General features: G+C 38.8%; 1 protein-coding gene across 1 annotated transcript in view; it reads right to left on the reverse strand.

The window, feature by feature from the left end:
- Positions 1–229: 229 nt before the first annotated feature.
- The window catches only part of SMPD3 (sphingomyelin phosphodiesterase 3), a 50981-nt gene continuing 27897 nt past the window's right edge, over positions 230–23313 (reverse strand). Inside the window, exons 4-8 of the mRNA XM_010717823.3 lie at positions 16058–16213; positions 11377–11466; positions 10043–10106; positions 4123–4285; positions 230–2639 (exon numbers count right to left, since the gene is read on the reverse strand). Of these exons, the coding sequence (XP_010716125.1) occupies positions 2538–2639; positions 4123–4285; positions 10043–10106; positions 11377–11466; positions 16058–16213 (575 nt within the window). The 3' untranslated portion in view covers positions 230–2537. The remainder of the gene's footprint in view (positions 2640–4122; positions 4286–10042; positions 10107–11376; positions 11467–16057; positions 16214–23313) is intronic.

The following is a 23313-nucleotide window of genomic DNA, read 5'->3' on the forward strand; positions in this document are numbered from 1 at the left end:
TAGACAAAGTTAGTTTTGCTGTAAATAATGAAACATTGTTTGGCAGTATTTTATGACTATGTCCCACACAGTTTCAAATTCAGCTCCTGCAACTGACACTTAGTGAAATTGATATCAAATTGTAATTTACATTGTTAGGAAAGCTATTAAAAATACTGTACCTTATATTTAATCTTACTACTGAGAAATAGCTGCTGGACAGCACACAAATTGCTACTGATACTGTTTGTTTTTTTTTCTTTTTTAAAAAGGCTAATAAAATACAAGCAAGGTAGAAAATAGGATTAAAAGCATTGTTTCAGGTACAAGTCTTTCTGAATTGGATGGAAAGATAAGAAACCAGAAAAACACATTGCACTTACGTGCACCCTCTGTATAAAGAGAAACATACAAAGTGGGAAACTGGTGGTGCACTGGGGCAGTACACTAAAATCTGATGCTGTAAACTCGAATTCCTAATTTTATCAAAAGGGGGAATTGAGTCTGGATCCATTTTTGAGTCCCCATGGGTTACACTTTGCAGAGTACCGCAGGGTTTGGCACAGTACACTTGCAAGAGGCAGTCTCTGCTGAAGGGAAGCCAGGACTGGGAATGAGGCATAGAACACGTCAATATTAGGGGCTCTGGGAGAGTGTGAGCAGGGGGCCTGCCACCTCCTGGGAATGAGCCAATACTGTGTGAGCAGTACTTTCGTGACTATGAAGAGTTTGCAACTTGCAAAATCGGGCTGATCTAAATATAAGTTCAGTTGTTTACTGTAGTTAATTAAGCCAGTACAAGAGGCTCTGCAGACTAGGATTTCTAATTTAAGTCTAATTTCTTTTGATTTAGTTCAAGCTGATTCCTAGCAGGTATACACTAAACCATAACAAGATCATCAAGAGTTTGTGGCCAGTATAACTAAAAGAAGAGTCCATTTAATGGAGTATTACACTAATTTTTCTCAACATGGGGAACTTGCAGCATAGAGGTAAGACCTCTAATACTGGAGAGGAATTAACCAATACTTAGTTTCTTCTGATTAAAACACAAGGGGTTTCATTCTTCTAGCAACACAAACCCTTTTGAATTGAAATCCCTGGAAATACTAAGAAGTCTAGCTGTGGACCTGACTCTCTCAGCTTTTTTTTTTTTCCTTTTTTTTTTTTTATAAATTAAAGTTACAGAGTCTGAGTAGGTCAGGTCATTGGGATAAGATGGCAAACTGGGGGCAGTCCCACATTTAAAGAGCTGCAGTGGGAGGACATAGGAATTTTATTGTAAAATCTCTATTGAAAGTCTGTGAGTGCATAACAAATGAACTGTGTCTCACAGACATGCATCTAGGCTCAGCTCAAAGGCAGTCATTACTGAACGCTGAGTCACGGTTCTGTTCTCTAGCTACTCTGCAGCTACCCGTGCTGTGCTTTCTCTTCAAGTGTACTGATTCCTTTGGAGAATGAAGTCAGTCCTGCCTTACTGGTTATACACTGTTCTATACTTTCCCCCAGAATGTCATTTATGTTAACTCTATATCTAACATGCATTTTACAAGCTGTTTCCCATTTACTCTTCTTAGCTAAGGCAGAATGTTGGCTCTGGTCTTCCCAATGGTACTATAGGAATCTATTCGCTCTACTGTAATACATACATCATCCCATACCATAATTCAGAACTGCCCCATTTGTGGGTAAGAAAGAAAAAACATTACAGGGGAACCTTGTTTCTTCTTAAGGGAATGACTTGGAGTTAGAAAAGCAAAGGCCCAATTCTGGAGTCATTATTCAGACAAAACACTTAACAGTTCCAGTGGCAACACAGCTGGAAGAAGGGTGATAAAATGTCGAATGTCTCAATTCTACTTTTTGTTACAAATATCTTAAAAGGGAGAGGAGAATATTGGTTTGCAAATTGAACAGAGTTTTCCTTTGTTTGCTTTAATATCTTTCTGTAATGATGGAAGGGTTTGCCAGTCCCAGAATGCCTTGCTTTGGCTGGTATCTGATTTTTGAATTAACTTCCATTCTGATATTCCCCATGGTATCTTACTATTTTATCTCAGAGTGGCATGCAGTGCGGGCGCATGCTACTGATGCAAGCACGCTACTACAACTTCAACAGGCTAAAGAAAAGAAAAAAAGCTTTAGCTTCTTAGTTATACAAAGAAATTGAGCAAAAAACCATTGAGCAGCACTAACTCACAGACTAATTACAAACTAAATTGTGCTATATATTAGTATAAAAACATGTTTTAGTAAGAATGGCACTGGTTCAGAAGGAGTTAGGACTTCCATCTTAGTTCCATTCAGTCCACAGTGAAAACATCTTAGTACAGGCCTGCCCTGTTGCCTGAGCAACTTGTGACAGTGGCTTTTGGCCACAGCCTTCAATTTCTTCCCTTTTTTTATACTCCACTGTTGGTACGTTCTGGGGAGTAGCCTGGGTCAGGTCTGGTCATTTTTCCTAACGTGGCACCAGAATAGTTCAGTCCAATCTTGTGATATTTTCTTAATATCATTAACATTTCCTTCTTCTAATCTCTCCAAGCTGGTAAGTTTTAAGGGTCGTCTTCTCCTGTAGACACCATGAGACGCATTGCTACTGGTAGGTGATCTGTCAAGCCTGCTAGCTGGGTAATAAAGCTGAACTCTTCTACTTCCTGCAGGTGGAAATAAAAGAAAGAGGAAATTTAAAAATTCATCTGCTATATCACGCACTAAGATTAATCTTTTAGCCTCTCTTTAGCTTTTGACTGCCTTACAGTATTAGTAGATGTATGGGACTAGTCTGGCACTGGCTGGAACTGATGGTAAATAAGTGCTCTGTCACACAGGGCATGTCAGTGTGATGCAGTTAACAAGGTGCACTGCTTAAGACATAGCTGTACCCTTTTCTTTCTGCTTATAATAAAGCAGTGTTATTCCAAATAGGCTTATCTGTAATGCTGTGGTAGGTAATCCTTAATTGGAAGGAAATCTCCTCTTGGAAGGGCAGGTTGTACTGTCTTGGGCGTGGCATACAGCTGAAAGACTTTGTTAGGCTGACATTCTCATGGGAACATAAGGTGGCCAGGACCCTGCTCCTTGTGTATCAGTTCCAGCCTTTGTCCTAGTAAAATGTTGTACAATCAAATTAAATTTCTGTATGAAATACTGCTTGCTTCCCAGCTTCTGAAAGCTGAATATTAGCAATCTCAATGTTCTCTTAACCCATTTCAGTTGTCCCCTCCTGTAGGCTAGCTACTAGCTTTGCCAGTACTCTGGAAATGGCTTGCAGAAAACATAGAGATGCAGTTCTGCAGGAGCTTTTTGGCTAGCGTGAACTAGCATGTCCTAAGGGGAAACAGTCTGTAGCCTCTTCATGGCCACGTATTTCTTTATGCAGCCAGCATGAGTCTTATCAGAGGCATAATCTGGGTCAAATCTATTCAAATGTTGGCTTGATTTGCTGATTGTGTGAATGGAAGATGGGTTTATCGTACAGATGCACCGTGGACATTTTTGCATTTGAAATGGAAAGCCTTAAAAGAGGTTAGCTGCTCAGCAGCCATGCCTGTGGAGTGCACGGATGGATGGAGTTATCATCTGCTGAGTATGTTGAATTGCTTGATTACCTGCTCTTCTGGTAATTGCAATGGGTTATACAGAATAAGTGTGAACTAGTTTGTCATTTTCACCGTGGAGTTCTGTTTAAGGCAAGATCCCCTGTGAAGAAGCAGACAGTGGACTGCAGGTTCTCAATCTAGTTACTCCATGTCAGCTCCTCCATTTGTATCACAGACTTGTAAATTTTCATAAGCATAATAAAAGCACATCCAGACGCTTTAAAAGATTAAAGAATATTCAGACTGGTGGTAGGGGAAGCATCAGCCAGAACATTTTGTCTGGCAAAAGTTTAAGGAATGGAAATAAGGTTTTCTGTTTATTTTGGAGGGCAGCATATGGTCAAGTGTTCCTACAGCTCCATCTAAAATGTATCTAGTAGGCTTACAAACTCAGTACTTGCATTTAAATATAGAAGATACCAAAGCACTGTGTTTTTCTTGGAATATAAGTTGGGACTCAGGCTGAAGGGGCTGCAGCACCATTCAGACAAGTCTGTTGTGTGAGTTGTGGCTCTTCTTTGTTAACTGTGAAACTCACCACTTTCCATTCCAGGTAGAGACCTTCTTCTGTATAAAGCATGTAGTCAATCCTCCTGCCGTTTCCTTTCAATGATGCCTTCCTCCCCTTTTGACTGGAACCATGGTTCTTGCTGGTGGGATAGACTAAGTATCCTTTCCTTCCTTCTTCACTTTCCAGCACCCTGTTTCATTAGAAAAAATAAAATTACATTAAATGCTGGCTCATCCTGTGCCTCTGTGCATTACACTGGATTCTCTCCAACTCCCCAGTAAAGGCAATGCTTGTCCAAAAAAACTGTTAAATGTGCAGCATGAAGAACATTTTCTTCCAGAATTATTCAATATGAGGTTGTACCATTGCTAACGGTGCTCTTAGAGCCTTGTTTGGCATCACTGATGCTGTGCAGCGGTCCTGCAGAGCTACCCTTGTAGCCAGGAGAACAAAAAAACTGAGAGGAGAACCTTGCTCGCCTGCTCTCTGTAGTATAATGCAACCCACAGTTGATTTCCAGCATTGCTGAATCCAGCAGAAAGGAAATGATTTGCAGGTAACCGTACAGCACACCTAAGGATTTCTGATACTCTCAATTCTGTTTACCTTTGTTTGAAAGGAAGACAGCCACGTTTACATAAAGGTTATGGATGAGTGGCATGGTTTTCAGGAGCTGGCATTTGGTAGTTGGTTTTGAGCAATCCTCTGCATCAAGTTAATGTGTCTTGAACCCTGAGCTACCACGTAATAGGTATTTGATTCCTGAATGTGACAGTATTTTCATTGCCCTCGTCTTGCACAGAGATTACACAGCCCCAGGCCATGCACGTAAACGGTCAAAATGAAGAATTACTTCTCCGGGTACAACTCCTGTATTTGGGCAGATAAGCTGCACCTTTCCCATTAAAAATTTTAGTTTGGCTTCTTAAACCTTAACAGTGTATTTTATACAGAAGGTTGTTAAGGTCCTGAGTAACTTGATTTGACTTTGAAGTCAGCCCTGCTTTGAATGTGATTTCTGGACTAGATAGCCCACAAAGGTTCCTGTTACTCTTCTACAACAATCCTGTGTTTCTAAGCTATTATGTATTGATTTACTGCAAACTTGCTTTACAATCTTGTGTTCTATTTAAAAGATCTACCACGGTACCTCTACAGACAACAGATGATTGTGCATGTGAATGTTGCAGGATAGTACTCAGTTAATGTAACAACTACAGTGATAGCTGTTTTGCATGGTTACTGCATGCAGAGAGGGACAGACTAGGTGGTCTTTTTTTCTGTCTGGCTCAAAATACAGAAGCAAATGTTTTTCAGTCACCTCCCTGAAAATCATTTTCCTTTACTACTTACCTGCCAAAGTCTTAGCACGAGGTTCTGTGGTTTCCATTGTAGAATCATAGAATTGCTCAGGTTGGAAAAGACATTAATGATCAAGTTCAACCGCAACCTAACCAAACTTACCCTAATTCTGACAATCCTTCACTAACTCGTGTCCTTGAGCACCACATCCAGACAGTTTTTAAACACATCCAGGGATGGTGACTCAACCACCTCCCATTCCAGAGCTTAACAACCCTTCCTGTAAAGAAGTTTTTCCTGATATCTAATCTAAACCTCCCCTGGTGCAACTTGAGGCCATTTCCTCTCGTCCTGTCACCTGTGACCAGTGAGAAGAGACCAGCCGTGCTGTGCTGTAAGCACCTTTCAGGTATGTGAAGAGAGCAATAAGGTCTTCCCTCAGCCTCCTTTTCCCCAGACTAAACACCCCCAGTTCCTTCAGTTGCTCCTTGTAGGGCACATTCTCCAAGCCCTTCACAAGCCTTGTTGCCCTTCTTTGGATCTGCTCCAAAGCTGATTACACCACTAAGCTACATCAAACTGCTGCAAGAGAAACACTGAGCCTGAACTTGGGTCCTGGTGGGTACAAAGCCTTTAATTTTACCTTGGAAGAACATAAAGTGCTCTTGATCACTCAGTTTAGAGTACTTGACTTTGATAATTTTTATGGGTTTGGGAGATTTTTTACGTGAATATACAGAATGAAGGAAAAACAAGAGACAGGGACTAGACCTTCACAACATGTTTCAGTGTTTGAGATTTAAATGGTTTCTCTGTCAAATTGTCTCTTTCAAGTCTCTGGCTGGTCAGAGAAGGGATGAAGTACTTGGTACAGTTGATTAGGTCTCATTAATGTTACAATCAGTAAGACTAGGTCAGTTGAGATCTGCAAATACTTTGTGCTTTCGGAAGATAGCAGCGGCAAAGCTACAGTCATATAGTTAGCTACTTAGTCACAAATTCTGTAACTCTCTGTGGACTTAGCAAAGCACTGAAGATTCCTTCAGTTTACTGTAACCAGTTTACATAAAAGTAAGCTTCCTTTTATATACTGTGCAAGTTTAGACTGTCATCTAATAACTCGTGTGAAATTAGCTTACTCTCTGCAACCCATTTGCAAGCTAATTTTAGAGAACTATTGCAAATGATTCAATACCTGAAAGCAATCTCTTTGATGGAACTGACTTCTTCCAAAAATTGTATTTATATTTGGCAAAGCCAATTAAGAAACAAAGTAGAAGAAACTGCTGATTAGTGCTGCAGTATCATTCACAAAAACTTGCATACATTAATTTAAAAGATGAATTTGTTTTAGTGTCAGTTCTCTTTGTGAATGTTTACACAGGGTGTTCCCTTAACTGCACAATTGGGCAAGGAAGAGAAATATTATTTTCAGATACCTGCAGAGAACAACTTGCAAGAGGGGTGCATCTACTTTTGACTAAAACTTCTGTCACTTTATCCGTAACGGTTTGCTATCTGTCCCTACAAGAAATAGGGAGAAGTACCAAAGATCAGGCTGTGCCATTCTAACAGGTAAATGTTCACAGTTTAGGTGAACAGAACTAATGACTGTCACAAAACTAAATCTGATTTATTTATTTTCAGAATTGTTGCCTTAATTTTTTATCTTTGCCTTAGGCAAGATAACAAGTAATTGGGCCTTTTTTTCCTTTGAACATCTCCCATCCCAATTAATCCATAAGTGTGAAAGCTCTGTCAGGCATTGCTCTGCTGTTAGTTTGCAGTGCTGGCTGCAGCTTCTTTGAGCAGAGGCGCATGAGGCGCAGCATATGTAAGGAAGCCATAAGCTTACTCCTCAAGGGACCACCTCCCAGTCAGGTGAGAAGCCACTGAAACTTTGTACTGGTGTTCCTGCCAGTAGGCTGAAGCCACTGGTGGCAATGGAGTCAAGAAAAAATTCATTTTAAATCACTGGGTTTTTTTTAGTTGTGTTGTGATGTGCTCTTCTGTTCTGGACTCTGTTTAGGATTTCAGAGGTTAAAATGGCCTCGTTCCAGTCCTGGCTTTAATGCGAATGTTGTGATAGAAGATCAGCTGTTTGCATTTCATGAAGCCTCTGAGCAGAAGCTTGTGCAGCTTCTAGCACTGCAGTAGAGCCTCAGATCATTACGCCCAGTTTATTAGTTGTTCTATAATTATAAATGACTTACTCATTATTTGTACCAAGTAGGTTCTCCAATTCCAGTGTTCTGCATATGCTGTACCTAACATTAAATAGAGACTTAAGAACTAGGTGGTTGTTCTGCTTTCATTGTCTAATTAGCTTGCTAACGCAAACTACTTCATTTTATTTATAAACTACAGCAGACTGCTGACGTAGAAATAATTCTCTGCATAGCTTACGTTGCCAATTTAAATGTCTGTTTTAAATATCTGTAAAGCTTGATCAAAGTTCATTACTGAAAAATTGTAGGAATGGTTCAATTTCAGGCCGTACTCTGTTTTGCTGAGTATCTGAATGCTACTTGTTAGCTGGAAGGGGCTCCATAGCTTCAGTGCTGGCAATGGCACTCTGTAATCTCTAAGTACTTCATTTAAATGTTAGGAAAGACACTTTAAAAATGCTTGCAATGTTTTTAAAGCTGGCTTTCATTAATGACTTTAAATTTAGCTGCATTTATTGGTAATTTCTACAACTGCAATTATCAGTATCTTGCAGGGGTGAGAGGACAGGCTGTCTTGGACTCTTGTAGAAGCGACTGTTTCTCTAATATAAAAGCACATCTACATAATTTACACATTCAGATACTCATTATCCTGCAGATGTGCATAAGAAGCTACTGCTTTTTTCATAGGTTTAAAAGAATTATCATATATTGAAGAAAACTGAATGCCACTTTTAGTAGTCAGAAAGTCTTAATGTATGTTCTGTTACCAGAATTCAAGAATGTTTTCCAGTTATCTCATACTAAAGTGTTGCATATACACTTAAGTAGCACAGGTAATGTTCTCAATCTCTGTGGATAATCTGATGGCTATTTGTCTATCATTCATGTATATGTGAGTGGAATTTAATTACAAGTAACTTTTAAGGGAATAAAGCAAAATATCCCCAAATTAATTCGGTGACAGATTGGCTCAAAAGGCTGCTTGAAAACACAGATTTTATTTTTATTTTTTAAAGAGCTCCAAGCCTGCTCTTGGAACCATAAAATAGAATGTTACTCCCACACACAGATTTGCATTTGCAAACTTGATTGTAGAGGCCAAATTACCTTCCTTTTAATTCCCCAAAATCTTATTAAAAAACATGAATTTAGTACACGTGAATAGAAATGTCTAGAAATTTTGCAGGTTTTTGAATGTGTAAAATCTGACTCAGTGTAACAAATCCTTATCTTTTGAATATAAATGAAACCAAGACCTTAGAAATGGAGTAACAATATAAAATAGATGTACATTCAGAACTGATAAGAGGAGAACTTCAGGGGTAGTCTTCAACTGAGTGTCCATTTATACCGTATGCTGCACTTTGTGAATAAAAACACCAATGTAAAATGTGCTCATGGACTGTACCATTTCCACTGCATGCACTAATTGAAGAATCTGTGCACACTTATTAATTCAGATATCTTAACTTCTTCAGTATATTTTCATAACAAACAGCTAGGACATCTTTTATACTTACTCATGGTAATAATATGCTTTGTCCATGAAACTGGTTATGAAGGCAGAGGAAGTGCACAAAGGTGTAGCACATCATTAACTGCAGCTCTAAAGTGTACAGAGCTAATTAATTTCTCTCCATTGGGATATTACTTAACATAGGTAATTCATATTCATAATATTAATATATAGGTAATCAAAAAGTTTAGCTTAGGGCTCTTGCAGATTAAGAGGGTTTTTATATATGTTGGAACTCCACTAGCACAAAACAAGTACCAAACTCTTCCAAAGCAATGCTGTACTAGCATCTTTGAAAGACAATCAGTTACATTCCTAGTTATGTCTGATGTTCTTGTTTTTAACAAATTCCTCTCTATGTTTGTGAGCTTGCTTCTTACTGAGATTTGCAAGCTTTCTAGTTAATGGGTTGTTTCAAACTTTGTTTGTTTGTTTGTTTATTTATTTATTTGAGGAAAATTACATTTCACTTTTGTTTTGGTCCTTTACAGTGCCACTGCCATGGAACTGACTGCCTGTAGAGAGATCTTCAGACAAGCTGTCTGCATGCCCTTTTTGGTAGTGCTCAGAGTTCCTCCTCCTAGGGCCTGTTCAGGTAGGACTAACTCTAGAAACGATACACACTGACAGCAGTTGCTCTCATCTTTTCACCCACTGAAACCAATTCTGTCTGGCTTTGAGAAGGAGCTGCTTTTCCTTCCCTTTCCTTCCTCTACCCCAAGACTTCCACAGTAAAAAATAAAATAAAATAAAATAAAATAATAAAAAATATATATTTTATATATTTTATATATATATATATATATAAATATATAAATATATAATATATATTTTATATATATATATTTGTATTTTACAGTCCAAAAACACCACAATTTATGAAATGTTAAATAGCAAGCAATGAACTGGTTTTTTAAAGAATTGTTTAGAATATGTGGGAGAACTAGGAGTTACATACTTCTGCAGGTTGTCTGGAGTGAACACTTCTTCATCATACAATCCTTCAGGATCCAGCAAGGTACCTGTGAGCAGAAAGGGAAATGTGACTGTCCCAGCATGTGCCCTGGTACTTGCCTCTCAAAAAGCGTCTGAGGACAGTGTATGTGGCAGGGGTGGGGGACAACTCTGTTCTGATTTGAAAATGCTGTTTATATTCACTTCTGTGTTACACAAGTAATATCCATAGCAGTTACTACAGAGGCTGCATCTCACACCTGACTAAATGATGCTTTCAGTCTGAGAGATTATTTTTAGAACAAATGTAATAATACAGTTTGTAACAGTGAGGATGACAATACTTAGTACCTTTTCTTTTGCTGTCTCCCTCCATATGTCATCTTTTCCACTTTACCTACAACACAGTGCTTAGCTAAGTCTCTTCTGTTTTCCTGGTAGGCTTTCCAATCAGAACTTGAAATTTACTCTTACCTGTTGCAGTCTCCTGTTCCTTACTAATTTTAGCCTTAATTTTTCTCTTGTATCCTATTTTCAAACCAGATGCACAAGAAATTAGCAAAAGATAATAGGTTCTAATGACAAGGAACTGGCCTGTTCGTTGCTTACAGTCTTAGATGAGCAGCCTTTGCTTAGTCTTTAAAAGCAACTTCTCTCTCTAAACCTTTCAAAATATTATCTGTGCCTTTTGAGTTTAAAGGGCAGAGAAACTTCTTTTCTGTTACAACAGAGTAAAACCACATCAATAAGTAGTCCCAAATTCTTATATTTAGCATCTTCACAGTTGTAATTGCTCCTATAGGAAAAAAAGCTGTTTGTTCACTGAAAACTGTACTGAGCTCTGAATTTCAGCATGCTTGAGTATCTGAGTTTTGTGAAATCTTGTACAAGGTGAACCCTACAAGTACTAGTAATTCAGCAATGTTAGGAACATCTTCACAATGTTTCTGTAACACCAGACTGAACACTAATCAAAAGGTGCATGTTTTCACTGCATACAGAAAGCACAGAAACAATAATTTGGCTCTCCCTTTGCAAAGTGAAAAAAAAGTATTATTTAAAAAGTAAAGTAAGGGTAGGAAGGCATTCAAGTAGCTTGATGCATAAACTCTGGACTGGACTTGTGTTTGACATGTCTATTTCCTTCTTAATTAAAATTCAACAAAAAACACTGTTAAGATTTACAAAGTACATGTTGCTGCCTTTGAGATAAATTTCTTGCAAATATTTGGTCTTAGTCAAACAGTTACTGCCAGTTAGCTGTACTGCCTGCTGCTGATAGGTGTTCTGTGAGTGACAGACAAGAGCTGATATACTGATGGTTAGAGAATATCTTACCTATTGCCCATGGTTTATCCTCCCCGGGACCAATTCGACATGGGTCTTTGTAGTGTGTAAACAGAGAATGCTGTTGCTCCAGCTTGTCCTCTGCAGGGAAAGAAGCACAAGAAAAGGCACATCAGCTGTGTGTTGTAAACCTGTGGACGATTGTTTGTGTGTTCTACTGCAAAATAAAAGGTAAGCCTTCCTTCCTACTCAGTGTACATGCATTTTCTAGAGAACTGATTTGAACTAGTTTGGCAGTTTTACTGCACAGCAATATCCTGTCTTAACCAGAAATTCCAACAAATACTGCTAATTAATGTCTGTTTTCCTACCAAGTCTATCTACAAAAGATAGTATGTATTAGTTTCTAAACTGAAGCGAAGGTTTCTGACGTATTGCTTTACTCTGCCGTTCATGCTTGCATTGTATATGCTTATACTCATACAAAACTTTTGTTGAGATCAGATGATGCAGAGATTTGGACTGACTTCATAATGGCGCTGTAGGTGGCTGCTGGGGATTTATATATACATCTCAGTAAATTTGGAGATAAAAGCTAGTGCTGTGCTTGCTTCAGAAGAATTGACTGAATGCGTTTCAAGCTGTAATAAATAAGACAAAGGACAGGCAATTGATAATTCACTTGAGATACTATCTAAAGCATTAAAGGCATTCTAAATATAATCATCACGATCTCTCAGCTTTCAAATTAATCTTTTCTTAATTGCTACTCTGTTTCTTGCATTTAAAGCCAAACAGTGCATCAAGCTCCTAGGATCGCTAAATTTAACAGTATCCCTAGAAAAATACATATATCACAATTTCAGATGCTCAGTATAAAAATAAGTGAGTTGTAGTTCTGTGCACCCTGTCACTATAACATAGTGATCATTGTACGTAGGAGCAAGTACAGTCAGAACTCGAAAATACCAGCTGCTGCAATTCCAGTTTTGTTAAATAGCAAAGAAACTGGCAATAGGTCCCAATTACTTCCTTTCTTGAAGCACTTCCACCTTTTACAAGGTTAAAATTTCTAAGCAACACAGAATCTTCTCTTGGGATTGATGGAATATTCACCTGCATTTGGAGCTGCTGCTGCTATCACTGACTGTTGGCAAGACTACAGATTATGAAAGTAGGCATGAGAATGGACTGCTAAAGTCAGAAACTTTTGAATTGTGAGCTGTGCATATTTAGAGACAAGGCAGCTTACACATCGTAGGAATCAAATTTGTTCTCCATTTGCAAAATAATGTTCTTGCCTGGTATAGGAGCTGTTAACCTCTCCCTGTTAAGGAGGAAGCACAACACAGGAGGCAATGTGGAGTACAGTAATACTGAGTGTCCATAGCACTTTCTCACTTTGACATTAAGAGTGATTAACACAGCTGATGGTCTTTCAGCTAATGCATCCACCCCAGCTGATGTGCCTCACTATATGATTCCAGCTTTTTTCCCCAACGTCTAACCAGCTCTCTACATTGGAAATTTCTTCATAGTTGTAAGGAGACTGGAAAAGGATATCTGGGAGCCTTGGCAGAGGATTGAAGGACTGACCTCCTAAAAACTTGTCAGATGTGCAACGCAGAGAATTGTTCTTTCAGTCTGAAAAGCCAATTGGCTTGTTTGGTTTCTTTCATTTTTCTGGAAGAATCTAGAATGTAATCTGTGCAATTACTTATTTCCTTGGGCTTTCCCTTGTGATATCATATGGATGCAAACTTCAAAAATAAGACAGGCTAAAATTTTGCCATTATCAATTTGCCACTGTGGCACTGATAGTTAGAAGTCAGGGCTAACTTGAACTCATCTGACTGAAATGTTTTTTTTTATGATAAGCTATAAGGTTAAAAACAATCAAATTTTACACTGGTGAGACAAACCTGACTGGAAGGTGTTTCCAGTAAGTGAGAATTCACTGTTGGTGATACCGTTCTCTAAAGCTAGGAGGAAGAACTTAGTTTCAGAATATTTGTCAAAAGAATAAGGTTATTCATGAACCTGGAGGTCTATGAAAACTGTGCTGTAAATACATCTAAGAATAGAAGCTTGATATTCATGCAACAACATTAATTATTTGCTGTATCAATCTGTGGAGTGGGAAAGAGCACAAAAAACAACCCATACCCTGAATTACAGAAAGCTGATTATTGAAGGCAGAAAAACCCAGCAGTTCAGTTGCTGCAATCCTAATGAATGTCCCTAAAACAATGAGTAATGTAAAATGGACAAGAATACACGCCAACTTTAAAACACTGCATTAATCTTGCTTAGTGCATAAGGAAGCAAAGCAATCTACAAATAACAGATAGCCAGCTTAATTTCACTTCCCAGACCAAGTGAATTTTAAAGGAGAACGGAGTATAAATAAGTTACAGATAGCTTATAAGAATGTGTTTTTGTTATGGTTTAAATGTCTTTATTATTAGTTGCAACATTTACAACTATATTTACAAAAACAAATAGTTGTGTTTTCTTTTGCCATAAAAAAGACAAGTCACAAAGGCATTAATTTTGCTTTGTACTTTTTTCTTCAAGGGATTGGTTAGAGTACCAAAACTTCTCAGCCAGAGGATGCTGACCATGCACATTACCTCGCAGCTTCACTCATGTCTTTCTCTTCATGCTATATGGCCCCTTATGCGGACTATCACAGTCTGACTGGGCAGGATCCCCTTTGGTATGCAGAAGCTAGTTTATTTCCTTGAAGGATGTATTTGCCTTCAGGCCATTGCATCCATCCAAGAATACTGCAGCTGGAACTGCAGTCAAACAGAAGTAGCTGTGCCCATTTGTATCCCCCAGCTCCTGTCTCCCTTCACTGGGACTGCTCCAGTTGCCTCCTCAGCCTACTCTTACAGCAGCATGGCTAGCTGAAGACTCTTACTGACTGAATTTCCTCCTTTTTTCCCTACTCCTGCTACCTTTGTATTGTCCTAAAAAACTTGGTTTCTCTGCAGCATTCTATTTGCTTACTGCTTACTGTTCATCTCCACTATCCATAATGGATTCTCTGACAAGTCGGAGCACCTCCTCCGGCCATTCTGAGTTTATTTCAGATCACATAGTTGTGATTAAATTACTTTTTGTACTGATGAGCTAGAATTGAACAGTAAGGCTGTTTTGGGTTGGTGATCTCTTCTCAATTAAATGTTTCTCTGACTTTGCTAAAATCTTCCATTACAAGTATCTGATACGAGCTATGAGATGAGAGAATGATACCTATTTTTATGATCTGACAACACTTATTTTGCTTTATTTTGTTTAAAATTATTGGAGTAGTTGTTCCTCTCTGTCCCAATTACCTAGGCTTTTTATGTAGATTACAGAATCAACATATTATGATGTTTACATATTCACCTGCTAATCCACAAACTCAATAGTCTGAAGAGGTTGTTCAGATATGTTGTTGATGCCCCACTGCTGGTGACACCCAAGGTCAGACTGGATGGGGCTCTGAGCACATGATTGAGCTGTATTTCATAGAATCATAGAATTGCCTGGGTTGAAAAGGACCACAGTGATCATCTAGTTTCAACCCCCCTGCTATGTGCAGGGTCACCAACCACCAGACCAGGAGGCCCAGAGTCACATCCAGCATGGATGTGTATATGTCTCTTTTCACTGCAGGGAACCGGACCAGAGGGCCTTCCTACTCACATAATTTTATTTTTCTAATTGCTGAATCCTCAATTGAAAGCTGCAGCTTTAGCTTAACTGTACTCCGCATCCTGTAACACAGTGCACAGATGAAATCTCTATGACTGAACTCCCCCATCACTGTACCTGGCTTATGCCCTTATCTCAGTACTTCAGTTCTGGCCCACTTGTGCAGTAGGCCTTGCAGCTGTCAGCTCTGCTGATCCACATGCCAGCTCCAAACCAGTAGTTCATTGCCACTGCATAAAGCAAGCAAGGAGCTCTGCTGGATGCATGAACTGTACCAAGCAGGAAGCAGAGATGATACAGAAGCACCACTCTGTTGGCTGTGTAACTGTTAACAGTATACTACGTATGTTTGAAAAGACTGCCATCTGTACCAGCCATTAATTATGGTTCAGTGGTGTTCTTTATTCTAGTGCCCCCAGCTTCCAAATATAGAAGAAAACATTTAAAATTCTTTGTTTTTTAACTCTCAATAAAACAATTTCAACTCAAATAAAAACCACGGAAGGTACACAGCATCCATTAATTTTTTCCAAGATTGATTTAGTGATGTTGAGTTCTCTATGGGGCATTAATCTCTTGCATCTGTGTATGTGCACCATCAAAAAGCTATTAATTGCAAGAATTTATTTTTCTTCTGCAAAAATCCCATAGCACGCACCCCTTTTATTAATAACTAAAATTATATGATGTGTTTTAGCACATTTACCTTGCACAAGTAACACTAAACAACTGGATTCTTCTCCATTGTTGCTATTGCAACAAGTTGCACATCACTGCCCTTTGTGCCTTAAAAACCATCATGTTTAATAACTTGGCAGAATTTGTGTGAGCTGCTGTTCTTGGCTCATGACAAGACTAGTACTTTCATTAAGATGATTCTTAAGCCTACTCTTGCACAAGCCAGTCAGTAGTTAGTACACTGCTATAACCCACAAAATGAACATATCAAGAATGAACATATCAAGAACTCTGCTATTCCATGTTGGATTAGGAACACACAAGGAAAAGGCAAAGCTTATCTTACCGGAGGAGCAGTTATCGAAGTTGAGATCTCCGCAAATTACATCAAAAGCCACCAGCTCCTCTGGATTGGCTGTGCTGGAGGAGGAGGTAGATTTTCTGAATTCAGACAGCCAATCTTGAAGCATATCCAGTTGCTCACATCGAACAGTAGTGTCTCCTGTAGCAAAGAAAAAAAGAAATGTCAAGAAATAAGGTCTTTCTTTTAGTGTGGCATTCAGAACATTGCATGCCTGTGGTGCATCCAGCAAAATCACTTGGGCCACTGCTGTGGCCCAGTTGTCAGAGCAGAGCATGGTCAGAATCTTACCTGTTTCTCTTAGAGGATATTGAGATTAAAGCAAACTAGGAAGACAAAAATAATGTACAGCTATTTCAATCTCATTTTCTCTCCTATTATCCGTCAAACATAATACCTTCAGCAGGGCAGATATAGGCACCTTCTCTTTAAAATAAGGAAAGAACCCCACTAAACTTAGCACAAGCCTAGACAAGGCCAGTTTAAGTCTCAGATTTATGAGAGATGTAAGTGGTATGCTAGCCTTGTTTGCAATAAAAGGAATTTCACATATATAATTAGCTATTTTAAAAATTCTTACATAGAATAACAACAGATGAAAATCCAGCTTTTGGTTATGAAACACTGCACATATGAATCTGTGTAGGAAAGTGTCTCAGTTACGTGGTTTCAACCAGCTTTTTCTGTAGGATACCTGATACAGTATGAACAGATAGAAGTCACTAGAATTCTTTACAAACACTTCAGTAAAATTTAAATTTCTGAAATTAGTACTAACGGGTGAACAACTTCTGTAGTTGTTTAAACGTGGACTCATTTTTGTAATTAATAATATGGTGATATTATTTGCTATGCTATTGTTAGACATCTTGAGAAAAAAAGGTGAGAAAAAACTGCATGGATAATAGCATACTCAATGCTCAGCCCAGAATGAGGTTCGTTAGGAACCATGTTTTGATGATGTAAATATATTCTTCTGGAATCATAATAGACACTCCTGAAGAAACAGGAAGACAGGACACCTGTGCTGCAGGAAACTGACCAAAATAATCATGTTCCTGGCCTGGAAGATGATATGATACACTAAATTAATGATTAGGAATTCAGAGTAAATATCACCCTTTGGCCAAGACTGGACAGCATGTTCTGCAGTAACCCACTTGATCTTTCTTTGCTTTCTAAATTTAAAAAATGAAAAATTTAACTTTCAAATGTTACTCGGATATATACGTCAACATTCAATTTACTCATACAGTAGTAATCCATCCAAGGAAGGGTTCTATTTATGTTCAAGTAAGAATTACTAAGCTGAAAGTATTTTTTCATATTTTTAAAGGTACATGTACAACATATGTACCTTAGGTAGACTGTACTTCAGAAATGAATAGTCAGATTCTTTTCAGTGGTTGCAGGGAAGTTATCTTATGACTACGAGTGCTGAAGTTGTGCCCCTGTGTTTATAAGTGATATGTATGATTGGTTGCCAAGTGCTTTTTGTTTGTGAAACTGACACAAACCAGCTCTTTTAATTATGGCAACTACCTCCTCTTAATTTCAAGCACATTAGGTGACAGTCTAAGAAAGAATTAATCACTGTAATCATTTTAAGAGAATCAGTAAAAGCTTCATATGGGGAAAGAAGTAGGAAGAGACACATTCTAGAAGTAATTGTTTACTATATTATCTTTCTTTTTCTTTTGTTTTCACTGTACCTGTCATGAAATTACAATTTTGCTTGTTTCAGACATGAAACGATGTCGATTCAGAATATCACTTCTCTTCAAACAGAAAATTTGTTTTCAAATTCCACAATCATAAGCAAAAACAGTGAGCCCAAAGTCACTTGTTCTTACTAAAATTTTCTTTTAGCCTACAGACCATTAACCAAAATGATTCTACTTTGCGAGTCTGTGATGGCTGTTAAAATGTTGTAAGTCACAATTAGGAACATCAGTTATGTATGTCCAAAGCCGCTTTCAGTGGTGGTGCACTGTGGAGATCGTGAGTATCTAAGTCTGCATCCTCTCAGCTTGTTAATCAGTCATCTCACCTGAGGTTGCCATCTGCACTTTATAGGCTTTTAAAATGTGAACTCTGCAACGTGCTGTAACTGCATTAGAACACAGATTTTAGTCATCAAGCCTTCCTTCTCCTAACACACTTAACCTGGGAGTGGTTGAACTTTCCAGAATATTGGGGGCAGGTTCTGTTAAAGTAACAGTTAAATGCAAACAGAATCAAAAACTTTCCACCAAGTGTGGTTTGATACAATCTTAAATAAATACATGAAATATTCAAAAGAACATGATCAGGAAGAGACCTTCAAGTAGGTTCTGACAGTGACTCATCTCTTCAGACTGTTAATTCAAACAACAAATAATCTGATTTTTTTTCCTTCTAATCTTCAGTTATTCCCAACAAATCTGTAACAGTTGGGCTGTAATACGCAAGCTCATACAAGAGCTTTTTGAAACTATTCCCTGACCTACAGATTCTAGCACTTGTACATAATGTTCAGATAATACCCTAATCACACTGCTCGACACAAATCCAGTCCACTGAATTCTTGGAAAACCCCTTTGCTACCAGAGTGCACATACAGTGCAGAAGTGCACTTCACGTATTTGCTGATCATGCATACCAGTATACTACACAGCACAAGAAAACCCTACAGTTAAGATGTATTTAGACAAAAGCACAAGAAGTAGGTCACATGGAACAAATACAGCCCACAGCAGGTGATAGTGACTAACTACAAACAGTGTGCGTGACTAACGCTTGCATTCTGCTTAACTAAAGATGCAGCTTCAGGGAAAGGAAGAAGTTGCAAGGGCCTTTTGGTAACCATCTAGTCCATCCGCTCTGCCCAAGCATGCTCACATAGGTGGGCCCCTCAGAACTGTCCACTTGGCCTTGGAGTGTCTCTGTGGATGAAGACTCTCCAGCCTCTGGGCAGCTTGCTCCAGTGCTCAGTCACCTTCACTATAAAGGAGTTTTGCTTTGTTTAAATGCTCTTTCTTGCATTTGAGTTTGTGCTCATTGCCTCTTACTGGGTACGACCAAGGAGAGCCTGCCTTTGTCTTCCTTACACCCTCACATCAGCCATTCATACACATTAATCCCTGCAGAGCCATCTCTCTCATAGTGAAGCTTATTCACACTCACATACCCTCCTTTTGCATCACCTGCATCTTTCTATCCTAGCTTATCTGTAAGGAGAGAGAGAACCTCTGGCCTGCCTTGCAACTACTAGTTTGGTGTGTAATGACAAGACTACGGTAACTTATCTTGTTCTACACAAAGTCCTGATTATATATTACTTAGCTGTCTAAGAGCTATCTAATTCATCCCTGAATTGTCAGAATCCTGTTTGCATTTTCTGGAAGTATCTATCCGGCTTGCTTTTGCTTAGGATGAGTGATCAGGTAATACAGCCATTACCAATGAGGGCATAAAACTACGACAACGACCTGAAACAGAACACAGCAAAGTAACTTACTAAACATAAAACCCACTTAATAGACACACAGAGGCAAAATTCTCCAAAACAGGAAACTACTGAGAAAAACATAGAAGAAAGAGATTTCTTCTGCATGCAATGCAAAAACATTTCAGGAAGACGTTATGAAAGACAACGGGCAGCATGCAGCATCATTACTAAAAAAGCGTTAACTACGTAGTGACATACATCTCCCTTGTTAACAGTCACGAGTCTCGTAGCAGCATTGTACAACGGAAAACCACAGAAGAAAGCACTGCAGCTCTAGAAATAGACTAAATTCAGAACCTGTGATAGTCTGCTATCTCCAGTTCTCCCCTCTCTGACATCTCTGGTTCTCCCCACTAGAGGTCATGGAAGCAATTGCACTTACGCACACGAAGTGAAGTGTGTGCAATGAAGTGAGCTGTAGCTCTGTTACCAACAAAAAAAATCCCCTAAATGCAACTTAAATATAACTGTTTTCTGAGATTAGTATTAAATTGTTATCCACCTTCCCATAGCTACACAGCAGGTGCTATACATATCTGGAAGCAAAACTTTCTAGTGAGACTGAGTCTTAACAGCTCCCAATGATCTGTAGCATTGGAGATGAAGGTAACTGACCTGGTCAGACACCGAAGTAGAGGAGAAGCCAAGCCTGAGTCCAGAACAGTCATTGAAAAAAATAAACACTTCAGAGCCTGCCTGCTGCTGCACTGAAGCAGCATTGGTTAATATTAACAGAAGGGCACTAGGAAATATCTCCCCAATATGACATTCCACTTTCCTTCTTCCAGCCTTCCCCTCTAATTAAATGTTCAGATAGAATCACTGATCTGATTGACTGCCACCAGTGATTAACCAGAGAATACAGATTTGTGCTAATTGCTCTACACCCTTTTCTCAGTATCTGGGCTGGAAAAATGCAAGTAATCGTGTTGTGAGCAGTTCCTGCAGTCAGCATTTCCAAGTTCTTTGCTAGTTCCCTTCAGCTTCAGATTTCATGGAAGGATGAAAGGGAATCATGGGAAACCACAGCATAAACAAATACTTCACCTTCGTTCATTGTAGGATAATCAGAGCTGCCCATTTCATTCACTTCTGAAATGATCATGTGAAATCTGGCTTTAGTTTGAACTGCAGATAGGTGCCAAAGGAGGACTGCTTTGTCCTCCTCAGAAAGCCATAAGGAGCACTATGGAGAACTAACAAAGCATCTTATAGGCCTAGCCAGGAACTGGAAATGGGAAGATGCAGTGCAAGTTTTTAAAAACAGTTCTCAGCAGTGATCAATGCTGGAGAAGATGAGCGAAAAAAGGAAATGTAAGATGTGAAGCGTAGTCAAAGGGAGTATAGGTTCCAAGTCACAACCAAAGGACCCACCCAGTTTAGCCATGAGACAGGCTGTGCCATGCCTGACTGTGAGATGAACTAAGCTGTCATGTGTAATCTATCCAAGCCAGAAGGAGCTGGGGGAAGCAAACACAACAACAGCAAAAAAACACCAAAACAACAACAGCAACAAAAGAACTCTGTTGTTCTGCTCAGTTAGATTGCAGCTAGGTAAGGTCCCCAGTCAAGTACAGCACAGCCTGTAACAGCTGTGTTAGTGTAAATGAGAGGAAAGGCAAGGATAGACTGACACGGTGTGCATAAACTAGCTTTGCTACTTCAGAAATGTATATAGAATCACTGCCTAAGGATGTTTAACACCAGAGACATTACTGATCACAAGCCATGATTTCAAACACTGAGAAATCTCTCACTCTCGAGTTGAGTTCTGCTTAAGCTGCGTATGGATTGGTAAAGCCAGTTCTGGAAAAATCTGAGTTGCCAGCACATGCCAAAGACTGGATTCACACTAAATGCAAAAAAGAAGCATGTCTGAGGTTATGAGAGAGCATCCAGCGTCTATTATCTGGACCTAGGCTGCAATAGCTTAAGGCTCCCTCCGTTTGATCTCTTGGTAGGATGTCTAATAGGCATGACTCAAAGGGACTTGGGAAGTAGGTAGGTTCTAGGCAGCAAAATCTTCCCAGAACATTAAACACTAACTGAAAAACATAGAAAAACCATGTAAACTTAACAGCCCCCTGGAAAATAATAACATTCTAGACTCATTAAGGACCCCCTCCTTTGTCACTGAAATGCAGCTATTTCCAGAGTGGAAATGGAAAACCCCCTTCATAACAACATTCAGGAATAGGTACAGAATTGAGAGGTTAGATTAATCTACATCTAATTCTAAAGCTTTACTGAAAAAGGTAAAAGTCAGCTCTGAACAAATTGTAATTGCTTAGAACAGGGTTTAGCTAGCACATCTCTTAGAAAAAAACAAAACAACATTAGTTCTTCATTGATCATAAACAGTTGGATCCCTTCATTTTATACTCATGTAAGGACCACAACTGTCAAGCACAAGTTTGTGTATCCTAGAGGGGAAGCTAAATTGCACCCAGTCCTGTGACAAGATGATTTAAATGGTTAACCTTTTAAGCAGTGCTTGTTGTTACAGATAACACATCTTTACACAGTTGAACCTGAGGGTTTTGTTTTTTTTTTTACATTTTTAAAAAATGTGTGAAATGTCTTGAATCAGATGATATAAGTTGAAGTATTGCTCTGCCAGACTTTTATGAACTTTAGTTTTCTACTTCATTACATAAACTAATATGATTTATCAGAGGACATTTAGACTCCTAGATCCTTGTCTGTTCTATCTGAACATTGCTTGAGCCAGATAAGCATAAAAATACAAAGCAAGAGCATAAATAGGAAAATGGAAAGTTACTTTTTTTTTTTAATACTTGGAGAAGCTTTAGACTGACTTAGTAAAAAAGAATGTTAACTCCCCAATATGTATATATTTTTTTCTCTCCCATTCCTATTTAGTATTTTAGGGATGTCATAATGTGGTTTTAGCTAAGAAAACATGCAAAAAGAAACTGGACTAAAACCAGAGGCTTATAACTTAAAGAATAGCAGCAACAATCCTCAGCTCTACAACAGCAATCTCACCGTACATTACCATAATTCCAGAGTTAGAAATAGAAAACTGAACAATGTTACACTGTTAAAACATGTTTGAAAAATTCATGAATCTTCTTTAAAACTCTCAGGTCTCTCTAATGCACTGGGAATGGTGGCTGTCTGTCTGGGTTAACCTAGACATACTGTAGAGCATAGGTTCAATGTTCTGCTGTTTACATTGCATTTCTGCCTTGTCTCAACCTGCAGCACACATTGTGTCTTCAACTAGTCCAGGAGGGCTGCCTGGTGCTCTGCAGCACTCACTCAGGAGCCCAAGAGTCACATCCAGTAAAACTAAGAGTTTGCATTCCTCCCTTTGCACAAAGCAAAGGCTTTTAGATTTGACTGTTGTTTCATTACTACATCTGTTGTAAAGTCTGGAACTAATAGTTTTGAGCTGAAGATAGGAGGGAGATGTGGAATATTTTCCATAGACATTTAATTAACAAGTGTTCAGGCCAACAGCTAAAATGGAGAAACTTCACTTCAAAACATATGCATAAGAACACTAAAAATGAAACAGAACTACCAGAAGTTACTAACTTTTCCTGCTCTCTCTTCCTGGAGTTGGTTTGTAAAATGGAGGTAAGGTCACTGTCTAGTTCTGCCTACTGACAGGAGGAGAGCCAAGTGTTGAGATACTATCATCAGAAAGGTTTGCGATGGTTAAAGACGAAACAAGCCCAGCCACAACCTGATGACCTACATGAAATTCCAGTCTGCTTATAAT

This window comes from Meleagris gallopavo, chromosome 13 (assembly GCF_000146605.3).
Source record: "Meleagris gallopavo isolate NT-WF06-2002-E0010 breed Aviagen turkey brand Nicholas breeding stock chromosome 13, Turkey_5.1, whole genome shotgun sequence".
NCBI classification, from domain to species: Eukaryota; Metazoa; Chordata; class Aves; order Galliformes; family Phasianidae; genus Meleagris; species Meleagris gallopavo.